Below are 13,410 nucleotides of genomic sequence, written 5' to 3'. Positions count from 1 at the left end.
GAGCTGTACCCAAAAGCACATAACCGCAGATATTCCAACTCTCCCGATGACACACGGGTCTCCTGTTGTGACACCCACCCTCAATCTGCCCGTCTCCTGAGCCCCGAGATCCTAGGCTTCTGAATCCGAGCCGGACTCTTAAGCTGAGCCCTTGGTGTGCCGAAATCCCGAGTAGGTCCCATTCCTGCAAAGAACCATAGTCAGTGTGTAACCCCAGATCAGGGTCTTCAAAAGAACCCTGAAAGGGAAAAATAAAGATACTAAAGATGGAAATAGAGCTGTTTTTTTTTTTGCAGTGTTGTGTGAGGTTTGGTCACCTACCTACAGGAAAGATGTAAATAATGTTGAAGAGTACAGAGAAAATTTACAAGCAAGATTGTATTACAAGGAAAGATTGGCTAGGTTAGGACTTTGAATCTTGGAATGTTCAGGATTAAGAGGAGATTTGATAAAAAAAATATTCAAAATTATGAGGGGTATAGATAGGGTAAATGAAAACAGGATTTTTACACTGAGGTTGGCTGGGACTACAATCAGAGGTTATGGGTTAAGTGTGAAAGGTGAAAAGTTTAGGGGAACAAAAGGAAACTTCTTCACTCAGAGGGTCATGAGATTGTGGAACAAGCTGCCAGCATAAGTGGTGCACACAAGCTTGATTTCAACACTTAAGGGAAGTTTGGATAGGTACATGGATGGTAGGGATATGGTCTGGGTGTAGGTTGATGGGAACAGGCAGTTTAACTGTTTTGGCAGACTAGATGGGCTGAAAAGCCTGTTTCTGTGCTGTACTTTTCTATGACTGTAAGAATGTAAGGAAGGATGAAAGGGGCACATTCACCAATGAAGGAACAATTACTTTACTAACTTTAAAGATGACCTCACCTTGAGTATTGTGAACAGTTTTGGGCCCCTCATCTTAGAAAAGATGTGCTGGCATTGGAGAGGGTCCAGAGGAGGTTCACAAGGATGATTCCAGGAATGAAAGGGTTATCATACGAAGAACATTTGATGGCTCTGGGTCTGTAATCACTGGAATTTAGAAGGATGAGGTGGAATCTCATTGAAACCTTTCGAATGTTGAAAGGCCTAGACAGAGTAGATGTGGAAAGGATGTTTCCCATGGTGGGAGAGTCTGGGACAAGAGGGCACAACCTCAGGATAGAGGGGCACCCTTTCAGAGATGCAGAGAAATTTCTTTAGCCAAAGGTTGGTGGATTTGTTGCCACATGCAGCTGTGGAGGCCAGGTTGTTGGGTGTATTTAAGGCAGAGATTGATAGGTTCTTGATTGGACATGGCATCAAAGGTTAGGGGGAGAAGGCCAGGAACTGGGGTTGAGGAGAAAAAAATGGGATCAGCAATGATGAAATGATGGAGCAGACTCAATGGGCCAAATGGCCTAATTCTGCTACTGTGTCTTATGGTCTTAAAAGTATCATAAGTTGTCAGCTTGTAGTTCCTATTGACTTTCAACACCTGCATTGTGAATGGCGACTGATGTTTCAAATAAAGAATTTGAACATATACAATCTGTACCTGCTAGTCAATTCTGTGTCAGACTTTAGAACAGTTTGGTAACATGGCCATGCTGTTCTCGTTGTACACAAGTAAATAAAGTGTGATTGAGGAATGAGTGCAAGTTTTCAGAGTCCATTTAATTGGCAATGACAACAAAAAAGGTTAAAGGAAATTATTAAAAACTTAAATGTTTGCAAGATCAGTGAGAGCATTAATCGTTTACAAATTTAGTTGTACATAGTATGAAATGATTGTGTGCCAGAATTATACCAACACGCAGAAGTAACAGATATTAGCCATTGATTAAATTGTTCTGTTGGCACACTATCAGTGCTTGCAAACGAGATACTCCACCAGTACTTCTATATAATGAATACAAACTTTCTTTTTTAATGAATAAAAAAAAATCAATGATTATAAACTGTTCCATTATTCTATCAGCTCAGCATTTCATTGTCCATAAATACTATTACATACCGTAGTTGTATAATTTTTGCTTTTATACGCTATGTCTCTAATTTAAATTCAATGATATGGACACCTGCTCTTTGGAAAGAATACATAAATAAAGCCTGTTGCTATGTTGGTACCAATGCTACCAGCAACTAGCTTCCTGCGGATGGGGTATTTTCATGCAAGTTTTGTAAAGCTAAGTCAGTCCATTTCATGTCTTGTTCATTGATTGATTCAGTAGTTCCACCATTATCCTGCTCGGGTTCTGGAAGTTCACTCTGTGAAAGGAAAATAAACGCAGGAGTTACAAAAACCATCACTTTTCTGAGATGCATACTAATGAGCTCTTTGATTTACTTAATCTCCAGAAGGAATTAAGCTTGTCCATGTACCAGCTAGAGATAGACATTATGAACTTCTATCTAATGAGAATTACAACAGAAAGAACATTAACCTCATGAATTAGAGTATCTGTATGCACACGCACCTATTAGAGACTTGCACATTACCTACCAGTTTAATGGCTTGCAGAGACAAACTGCAATGAGATTTTTCAAAGATGAAATTGAATTTATGCATCAGTATTCCATCATGGTAACTACAAAATAACATGAAAATTCTGACTTTTCATTCTGCAGTCGGAGATTTGGAATTCAATGCAGCACTGACCTATCCCATCTTGTGGCTCTCTCGAGTTAAGTAATTTTTAAAAAATTCTTCCTTCCAAAGTGAATAACTTCATTTCCCACACTATACTCCATTTGCCAACCTAATCTATCTGTATTCCTTAGATACAGATTTATCACATGTACTTCAAAACATGTAAACGTACAAAACAAAAACAGGAAAACAAGCCCCTTTCGCACCCTCCCATAGACAGGTCTCCAACTCCAGGACAGGCCACCTCCAGGTTCCCACCCCTTGGCTCGAAACTTGCAAACATCACACCTCCAACCTTCAGCCCTCAACTGCATTTTTACACTAGGCTGGAATGTATGACAATTGCAGCTCTTGGATCCATTCCTTTAAATATTCAGTGTATTTTTAGAAGCTCTTTCAGCCATGGGCACAGAAATAGCTCCCCTGATTCACTGTGTCTGTACCAACCATCACTGATCTCATTTTCCAGCACTAGACCCAGAGCCTTCAATGTCTTCTTGTTTCAACTGCCAGCGCAAATGGTGGGAACGATTTAGATTTCAACATTTAAGAGAAGTTTGGATAGGTTAATGGATGGAAGGGATATGGAGGGCTATGGTCCAGGTGGATGGGACCAGGCAGACTAATTGTCTAGCACAGACTAGATGGGCTGAAGGGCCTGTTTCTGCGCTGTAGTTTTCTATGACTTACTTTCAGTACCTTTTCTGCAGAAGTTTTCATCTACACTATTCCCCTCAGGAAATATATTCCATATTTCAACCAGCCTCTAGCTAACAAAATATCTTCAAATCTCCCCTCGAAACCTCTAACCCTTTACCTAATACCCATCCTTGTTTACTTACACCTCTACCAAGGAGAAAAGTTTCCAACAATCCAACCTATGCCCCTCTCAGTGTACCTCATTGTTGTTAGCTGTGAAATGTGTAGCCCCCAGCACACCCTTGGGTGTGTTGTTTGGCAACGCCAACAACACACTTCACTATATATTTTGGTGTACATTTGATAAATAAATCTGGATCTGAATCTCAATCAAGTGCTCCAGTTTTGTCTGCTATAAAGAAAATAAAACCACCCCATCACTTCTCTCAAATCTGAAATATTCCACCACACCCAACACCCTGTTGAATCTATAAGAGGCGTAAATTGAGTAGTCAGCCAGCAACATTTTCCCAGGGTGGAAACGACTAGTTTGAGAGGAAATAATGTTAAGGTGATTGGAGGAAAGTATAGGATGGATGTTAGAGGTAGTCTTTCCTTTTAAAAAAAAAACACGGAGAGCAGTGAGTTAAGCACGCATCTTTGAGGTGCACCAGTGTTGACTGTCAGTGAGGAGGACATGTTATTTCTGATCCATTCATACTGTGATCTCCCAGTGAGGAAGTGAAGGATCCAGTTGCAGAGGGAGGTATAGAAATCCAGGTTTTGATGATTAGTACTGATCGTGTTGAATGCTGACCTGTAATCAATAAACAGCAGCCTGACATAAGTATTACTATTGCCAGGTGATTTCTGAATGGGCAATGAACCTATGAAGACTTCTTCAGGTATTTTTTCCCTCTTTTTGCATTACTTGTTTTTTTCCATATATATTGTACTTATTGTAATTTATAGTTTTCTCTGACTACGTATTGCAATGTACTGCGGCTGCAAAAAAGCAAATGTCATTACATTTACCAGTGATATTAAACCCGATTCTGATGGGTGCATGGAACGAGGTGCCGGGGTGGTGGTAGAGACGAATACATTAGGGACATTTAAGAGACTCTTAGATAGGCACGTGGTTGAAAGGAAAATGGGAAGGAATTATCTGATTGATCTTACAGTCCAAGTGTTGCAAATGCTTGTGGTGCCAATATAGCGTTCCCATGTAGAATTATGGTTAGTAAGTTGACTTTGGAATATGGAAGGAAACAGGAGCACCCAGAGGAAATCCATACAGTCACAGGGAGAACGTACAAATTCCTTGCAGACAGTAGTAGGATTCAAACCCACCAACTGCTACACTACCATGCAGTCCCTATCAAACCAGCTTGCATCCAATCAAAGACAATCTTCAACTCCATACCTCAACAACTTAAAGCAAACTTATTTTGTCACTTTGCCAGTTTTGCTGAAGGGCCCTTGATCTCTAAAACATCGACTTAATTTCTCTCCAAATGGCTCTGACTTGCTGAGGGCTTTCAGCAGTTTCTAGTTTCAGACTTCCAACATAGTGGGTTTTTTTTGGGTCTATTTGAGGGTTACGGGCTGTGAAAGAAGGTTAGATTGATCATGAACTATGTTAATATGGGTCAGCACAATACCATGGGCTGAAAGGCCTACATCATATATGTCAAACTCAAGGCCCGCGGGCCAAATCCGGCCCGCGAGATAATATCTAATTACTATTAAAGCTGGCCCCAGTAATCGAAGCGCCTATGGCGTATGATATGGCTAATGCTGAGTTTATTCAGGTACCAGGTTTTCAGGGTTTTTAGTGTTTATTCTGCAGTCTTCTTCATAAGAAACGGAATTTGTAAAGTGAAACACTTTGTAGTTATAGCAGAGACTGAGACACATGAGAGCAGGCTGAAAAAACGGAGGCAACGAAAGCTGCATTCGCACGCGTCCGACTGATCCGGCCCGCATGAAGCTGCATTTTGCTCAATCCGGCCCGTGACCTAAAATGAGTTTGACACCCCTGGCCTATACTATTCTATGCTCTTAACTAGAAGACAGTAATTTCCACCTAGTCTTCCCTTTTCCATACACGTGGGAAAATGAAGACAAGTACAGTGCAGTCCAGAAGCAATTACAGGTGTTGAACTTACCAAAGGGCTCTTTAAATGCAAGAGTTTATCTGAATACAATACGTACCAGTGGGATCTCCACATCTTCATATGGTAGCTTGTCTTCTCGCCATGCATCGTCAATCAGGTCCAGAATTCTGCCATCTCGCTGCACCTCGCTGTCCATTTAACTGGTCTGGAGAACACAGTAACACAGTCCTGGAATTATAGATACAGATAAGTAGAAACAAACGAAGCCTTTTCCCCAATATTTTCAAATCTGGCCAGCTTTAGTAACAAACAGATAAACCCCAAAAACCTGAAAAATCATATGGAGACAAAAGAGACTACAGATACTGAAATCCAGAGCAAAAAAAAATTAAGTGTTGGGGTTACTCAGGAAGGTCGAGAAACATCTATGGAGGCAGTGTTGGTTAAGTGAAGATTCTGTATCAGGACTGAAACGCTGAACATCCCTTTGCTTCCAAAGATGTTGCTCGACCCACTGAGTTCCTCCAGCAGGTTGTTTGTTGTCTGCAAAGTAACGAGTTTAAAAAAAATGCATCTGGATTTAGTTTAGATTTTTTTCCATCTCCTTAACCCACAGTCACTTCTCACATTTTGACACAACTCACCACTCCCATTCCATACCACAAAACCCTCACCTTTCACTCTCTCCCTCCAACTCCTCACCCCAATGTCTCACTATTCCCGCCCCCCGCCATTCTAAAAGAAGCTTTCTTCTTCTACCACCCCCACCCCCACCCCGCGCACCGGCAGAAGTATGTCTTGTGTCCTCCGTAAAAGATCCGACTGCTCCAGTAAACCCGGAGAAAGGGTCCGAGGTCAGTGCCCATTTGCTGAGGGTGGAGGGAGGGAAGTGGATTGATGAGGGTGGGGGAAGATGAAAATGCAGGAGTGTGCAGGGATAGAAAAAGGGAAGGGCTGCGTGAAGTGGTATATAATTTCTCTTTATTACAGTTGTTAAATCAAAATTTCCCGTTCAGCCATTGGTTTGCATGGTTTCATGCCTTTGATAGGACGTTAGAGGCGGATGCAAAGGTTAAAAATTTGTGTTTAAAAACTAGAACGTTGTCAGCGCTGTTATTAGGAAGGAATCCGATTACAACGTTAAAATCGTCGGTAGTTAAAAACGAAGATCAATATTAATGTCTTTACGTATCACAAACAACACTAAACAATTGTCCATTACAATATTACACTGCACCTTGGAGCTACTATTCCCTCATTCCATGAAATTATTAGTTCAAAACTGAGCACAGTTTAAAGCCAGCAACTACAAACCGGTCAAGTTAATCTGGGTAAATTTACCCAGAAATGACAATAAAGGTGAGAATTAGAAAGCACTTGGACAAATGTGGAATGAATAAGGAAAGCTTGTATGGATTTCTTAAAAAGCACATTGATATAGGTTTTTTTTAAAAAAAGGCACTTGTACATGCGGATTTACTAAAGGTGTTTAGTAAATTGCTCCGTAATCTATCTATATACGACCAAAACTCTCATGCTCTGTTTGTGACCTCCAATTAGCGCAGACGGTGCATTGCAGCGGCACTTTTTTATTGGCTAAATCGACTTAAAATGCGCTAACTTACAGAATGCAGGCAAAGTTCAGGGTTATATATTCACATAAAATTGCTCATTCGCAAAAATCTACAGGCTGGCTTTCACCCAAGAGCCGATCGGCCATCATGAATCGGCACCAAGACGCATACGCACGACCAGCCTCAGGAGCGACACCAACCGGAGCAAAAGGGCAGGGCAGCTCTATTTTGAGCGGTCATATATCACCATCAGTACGTGCAGGATTGGGACAGATCTAACTGCCACCCATCAATAAGATAAAAAATCTTATTGTAATGATGTACTTCTCTTTCAATATTTTTATTAGTTTCTGCATAAAGCAATACAGAGTACAATATATATATTATAAGTCAAAAGAATACCAAATACATTGTATTAAGAATCACTAAACCCTGTATTCATAACAAATTAAATCGTAATATTGAAATATAAAAAATTTGGTATTCAGAAAAAAATATAAACTCACTACCAAAGTCAGAGCTGTTAGGAAAAGCAAGGAAAAAAAGGGGAAACCCTTATCATATAATAAACTATTATTAGCCACCATCTGTACTTTTACAACAAAGGTTTCGAAAATAACTCAAAAATGGTCCCCACAATGTATAAAAGTCTTGACTAGATTCAAAAACTGAACATCGGATCTTTTCTAAATTTAAGCATGCCATAACATCCCGTAATCCATAATGACGTACGTTGAGACACCCATAAAACCCTTTGCTGCAGTCAAAGGACAGCGGTGAATATATCACGTTCATTTAGGAGAGCGCCATCCACATAATCAAGAATAATCAGCTTCCTTTGACATTACCGCTTCGTAACTTCTATCCAGCGTTAGAGTAAAAAAATATGGTCAGCCTAATTATGCCGCGTGATAAGGGGGACGCCAAACGTCGTCGGGAAGCGGCAAGGGGCGGGAGAGAACAAGAATCGGATGAGGCCAGGGCCACACGACTGCAAGACCAAAGAGTCACAAGATCACAAGACAAAGGAGCAGAAGTAAGGCCATTCAGCCCATCGAGTCTGCTCCGCCACTCCACCATGAGCTAAACTATTCTTCCGTCTAGTTCAAATTTCCGGCTTTTTTCCCCATATCCCTTGATACCCTGACTAATTAGATACCTGTCAATCTCCTCCTTAAAAACCCTCAATGATTGGGCCTCCACAGCTGTATGTGGCAACAAATTCCATAAATCCACGACCCTCTGGCTGAAAAAAATTTCTCCTCATCTCTGTTTTAAATAGGTACCCTCTAATTCTAAGACTGTGACCTCTTGTCCTGGACTCACCCACCAAGGGAAACAGCCTTTCCACGTCTACTCTGTCCAACCCTTTCAACATTCGAAATGTTTCTATGAGATCCCCTCTCATTCTTCTATACTCTAATGAATACAATCCAAGAGCTGACAAACACTCCTCATATGATAGATAGATAGATACTTTATTCATCCCCATGGGGAAATTCAACATTTTTTCCAATGTCCCATACACTTATTGTAGCAAAACTAATTACATACAATACTTAACTCAGTAAAAAATATGATATGCATCTAAAATCACCCTCTCAAAAAGCATTAATAATAACTTTTAAAAAGTTCTTAAGTAGTTTACTTAAATACATTGAGTCCTAACCCCGGCACTTTAACATATCTTACTCCTGGTGGTTGAATTGTAAAGCCGAATGGCATTGGGGAGTATTGATCTCTTCATCCTGTCTGAGGAGCATTGCATCGATAGCAACCTGTCACTGAAACTGCTTCTCTGTCTCTGGATGGTGCTATGTAGAGGATGTTCAGGGTTTTCCATAATTGACTGTAGCCTACTCAGCGCCCTTCGCTCTGCTACCGATGTTATACTGTCCAGTACCTTGCCCACGACAGAGCCCGCCTTCCTTACCAGCTTATTAAGTTAGTCCCTGCATTCCAGGAATCATCCTCGTGAATCTTCTCTGAACTCTCTCCAACATCAGCACATCCTTTCTAAGATAGGGGCCCAAAACTGCACACAGTATTCCAAATGGGGTCTCACCAGTGCCCCATAGAGCCTCATCAACACCTCCTTACTCTTATACACTATTCCTCTTGAAATGAATGCCAACATAGCATTCGCTTTCCTTACTGCCGATCCAAACTGGTGGTTAACCTTTAGGGTATCCTGCACTAGGACCCCCAAGTCCCTTTGCACTTCTGATCTTTGAATTTTCTCCCCACCTAAATAATAACCAGGACAAAAAAAGATGAGAGGAGACAGGAGGAGAGGCATGCACGTCTCCAGAATGACAACAGGCACAGGAGGAGGAGAGAGGAAGAGACAAAGGAGCTGAGAAATGCACGTCTCCAAGATCAGAGACAAAGAACAAACAGCAGGAGAGATGAAGAGACGGTGCATGAAAAGACTGCACGTCTCCAGAATGACAATGAGAGGTGCAAGGGTGGCAGATCAACCAGAAATGTTGCCATCAGAAGTGTCCTTCGTTAAACGAGGAGGAGCTATATTTGCCTTGCTACACGTCTTTCTTCTTTAATAAAGTGCTTTTTATTCTTCAATTTCCAGAGCAAAGCAATACCAATAGCATTAAGGAAAATTTAATGTTCATTTTGGTCACATCAGACTGCACTACCTTTCTCTCAAAGGTGCCCCAACAAGTCTCCCCGTTGTCTAGTAGTCATTAACACTGAAGTCAAAAGAATTGTTGCTGCTGTGGTAACGAACATAAAATTAAAGCTCAAGTGGTATGTTAATGATTGGTTGTTTGGTAAGAAGTGCATAGTGGTATTGCTAACGGGTGTGCACTAAGGTCACTTATTGACCTACAATTCCAAACTTGGAGAAAACATGAAAGCAGGGGGCATTTCAAGAACAGTAGACTTCAAGGGAATGCAGAAAGGCTGGAGGAGAGGGCTGGTGAAAATTAGCAGGGGAGACAATATAAAGAAGAGGGCACAATTCTATAAGAGGTAAAGAATGGAGATTTGAGAGTGCAATTGAAAGTGATGCAGTCATTAAAAAACTATGGAACCCTAAAACTACAAACATGTAAGGGAATCTTAATTTTGGAAAAGCATTCCAGTTCTTGAGCACTGCAGTTCAAGGGTCTGTTAAAAAAATGCACAAATAATTTCATTGTCTAGGGACTTAAAGAATAAATTGGAAATACTAAGGTTGCTCTCTTCACTACAGAGAAGATTGAGAGATTATCTGATAGATAATTAAAACAATTATGGTTGCAAATGAGCAAATAGAAATTGTTCCTATTTGCAGAATTATCAATAATTAATTTGGAAAATAAAATTAAATACATACAGTAAGAACAGAAGAAATAACATGAGTAGGCTATCCAGCCTGTTGACCCCTGTCTGCTATTCATGGCTGATTTGGCCATTGTCTCAGCTCCACCTACCTGCCTTTTCCCTATAACCCTCAAATCCCCTGCTATGCAAAAAATGTGTGTGCCTTAGATATATTTAATGAGGTAGCTTCTATCATTTCCCTACATGGCATACCTAACCCCACCCCACCAAATAACACCACCATAAAACCACAAGACGTGGGAGCAGAATTTGGCCATCCAGCCCATGGAGACCGCATCATCATTTCATTATGGCCAATCCTGGATCCCACTCAACCCCATACACCTGCCCCCTCACCATATCCCTTGATGCCCTGACCAATCAGAAATCTATCAACCTCCGCTTTAAACATACCCACGGACTTGGCCTCCAACATGGTCTATGGCAGAGCATTCCACAGATTCACCACTCCTCAGCTAAAAAATTTCTCCTTACTTCTGTTTGAAAAGGCTGCCCCTCAATTTTGAGGAATTGCTCTCTAGTTCGGAATACCCCCACCAAAGTAAACATCCTCTCCACATCCACATTATGTAGTCCTTTCAACATTCGGTAGGTTTCAAAGAGATTCCCATGCATTCTTCTAAATTCCGGTGAGTACAGGCCCAAAGCTGCTAAACTTTCCTCTTATGTTAACCCATTCATTCCTGGAATCATCCTCTGGACTCTCTCCAATGACAACACATCCTTTCTGAGATCAGTGCCCCAAAACTGTTGACAATATTCCAAGTGTGGACTGACTAGTGTCTTATAAACTTCAGCATTATCTCCTTGCTTTTATATTCTATTCCCCTTGAAATAAATGTCAACATTGCATTTGCTTCTTTACCATAGATTCAACTGTAAATTAACCTTCTGGGTGTCTTGCAGGAGGATGTTAGAATTTTCTCTCCATTTAAATAATAGTCTGCACTATAGTTCCTTTTTCCAAAATGCATCATACATTTCCCAACACTATTCCATCTGCCACTTTTTTGCCCATTCTTCTAATTTGCCGATCTTCACATCATCCACAAACTTTGCCATAAAGCCATCAATTCCATTATGTAAATAAATGACAATGTGAAAAGTAACGGTCCCAATACTGGCCCCTGAGGAACACCACTAGTCACCAGCAGAAAAGGCCCTCTTTTATTCCCACACGCAGCCTCCTGCCTGTCAGCCATTTCTCTATCCATGCCAGTATATAGAAACCCTACAGCACAATACAGGCCCTTCAGCCCACAAAGTTGTGCCGAACATGTCCCTACCTTAGAAATTACTAGGCTTACCTATAGCCCTCTATTTTACTAAGCTCCATGTACCTATCTAAAAGTCTCTTAAAAGACCCTATCATATCCACGTCCACCACCGGTGCCAGCAGCCCATTCCACACACTCACCACTCTCTGCGTAAAAAACTTACCCGACATCTCCGCTCTACCTTCTCCCCAGCACCTTAAACTTGTGTCCTCTTGTGGCAACCACTTCAGCCCTGGGAAAAAGCCTCTGACTATCCACATAATCAATGCCCCTCATCATCTTTTATACCTCTAATCTTCTGTCGCTCCAAGGAGAAAAGGCCAAGTTCACTCAACCTATTCTCATAAGGCATGCTCCCCAATCCAGGCAACACCACCATAGGACTTTATCTTGTTAAGCAGCCTTATGTGAGGCACCTTGTCAAATGCCTTCTGAAAATCCAAGTAAATGACATCCACTGCCTCTTCTTTGTCCACCCTGCTTGTTACTTCTTCGAAGAACTCCAACAGATTTTTCAGGCAAGATTTCCCTTTACATACTGATTGACTTATTTTATCATTAATCTCCAAGTACCCCAAAACCTTGTCCTAATAATGGATTCCAACACTTTCCCAGCCACTGAGGTTAGGCTAACTGGCCTATAATTTCCTCTTTTTTGTCTTCCTTCCTTCTTAAAGAGTGGAGTGACATTTGCAATTTTCCAGTCTTCCAGGACCATGCCAGAATCGAGTGATTCTTGAAAAATCATGACCAATGCATCCGTTATCTCTTCAGTAACCTCTTTCAGGACTCTGGGATGTAGTCATCTGGTCCAGGTAAGTTATCCACCTTGTTACACAGAAATAGAAACATAGAAATCTACAGCACATTACAGGCCCTTAACGGCCCACAATGTTGTGCCGACCATGTAACTTGCTCTAGAAACTGCCTAGAATTACCCTACCACATAGCGCTCTATTTTTCTAAATGCCATGTACCTATCTAAGAGTCTCTTAAAAGACCCCATTGTATTGGCCTCCACCACCTTCGCTGGCGGTGCATTCCATGCACCCACCACTGTGTAAAAAACCTGACCTCTGACATCTTCCTTGTACTAATTTTCAAGCACCTTAAAACTATGACCCTCATGTTAGCCATTTCAGCCCTGGGAAAAAAGCCTCTAGCTATCCACACGATCAATTCAGTTTGCCAAGCACTTTTACCTTTGTAATAGCAATGGCACTCACTCCTGCTCCCTGACACTCACAGACCTCTGGCACACTGCTTGTGTCTTCCACAGTGAAGACTGAAGTAAAGTACTTACTAAGTTAATCTGCCATTTCTTTGTCCCCCATTACTACATCACCAGCATCATTTTTTCAGTGGTTCAATATCAACTCTCACCTTTCTTTTACTCTTTATATAACTGAAAGCACTTTTGGTATCCTGCTGTATATTATTGGCTAGTTTGCCCTCATAGTTCAACTTTTCCCTTTTGATAGCTTTTTTAGTTGCCTTTTGTTGGATTTTAAAAGCTTCCCAATCACTTGATACCTCATATGCCCTTTAGTTGGCTTTTATGCAGTCCTCAACTTCCTTCATCAGTCACTGTTGCCTACCCCTGCCATTTGAGAACTTCTTCCTTTGTGGGACACATCTATCCTGTGCCTTGTGAAGTATTTCCAGAAACTTCAGCCATCTCTGCTCTACCATCATTCCCCACCAGCACTTTCCTCCAATCCACCTAGACAAGCTCCTCTCTCATGCCTCTGTAATTCCCTTTATTTTATTGCAATACTGAAACATGTGAGTTATGCTTCTCCCTCTCAAACTGCAGTATGAAT

General features: G+C 41.2%; 1 protein-coding gene across 6 annotated transcripts; it reads right to left on the bottom strand.

Moving 5' to 3' along the window:
• Positions 1–1,632: 1,632 nt before the first annotated feature.
• Positions 1,633–7,160, bottom strand: anapc13 (anaphase promoting complex subunit 13). 6 transcript variants are annotated; one of them, XM_073030163.1, is made up of 3 exons: positions 7,014–7,160; positions 5,486–5,593; positions 1,633–2,247 (listed from the first exon to the last, which is right to left on the bottom strand). In XM_073030163.1, exons 2-3 carry the CDS (start codon positions 5,582–5,584, stop codon positions 2,122–2,124), a joined length of 225 nt encoding a protein of 74 aa, XP_072886264.1. In that variant the 5' UTR covers positions 5,585–5,593; positions 7,014–7,160; the 3' UTR covers positions 1,633–2,121. The 6 variants fall into 6 exon arrangements, with proteins under 6 accessions (XP_072886264.1, XP_072886260.1, XP_072886265.1 ...); XM_073030159.1 differs by having other exon boundaries at positions 5,486–5,616; positions 7,014–7,153; XM_073030164.1 differs by lacking the exon at positions 7,014–7,160 and adding an exon at positions 6,172–6,333.
• Positions 7,161–13,410: the final 6,250 nt, after the last annotated feature.

The sequence above is a fragment of the Hemitrygon akajei genome, chromosome 26 (assembly GCF_048418815.1).
Source record: "Hemitrygon akajei chromosome 26, sHemAka1.3, whole genome shotgun sequence".
NCBI classification, from domain to species: Eukaryota; Metazoa; Chordata; class Chondrichthyes; order Myliobatiformes; family Dasyatidae; genus Hemitrygon; species Hemitrygon akajei.
This window is presented reverse-complemented; position numbering and strand designations above follow the sequence as displayed.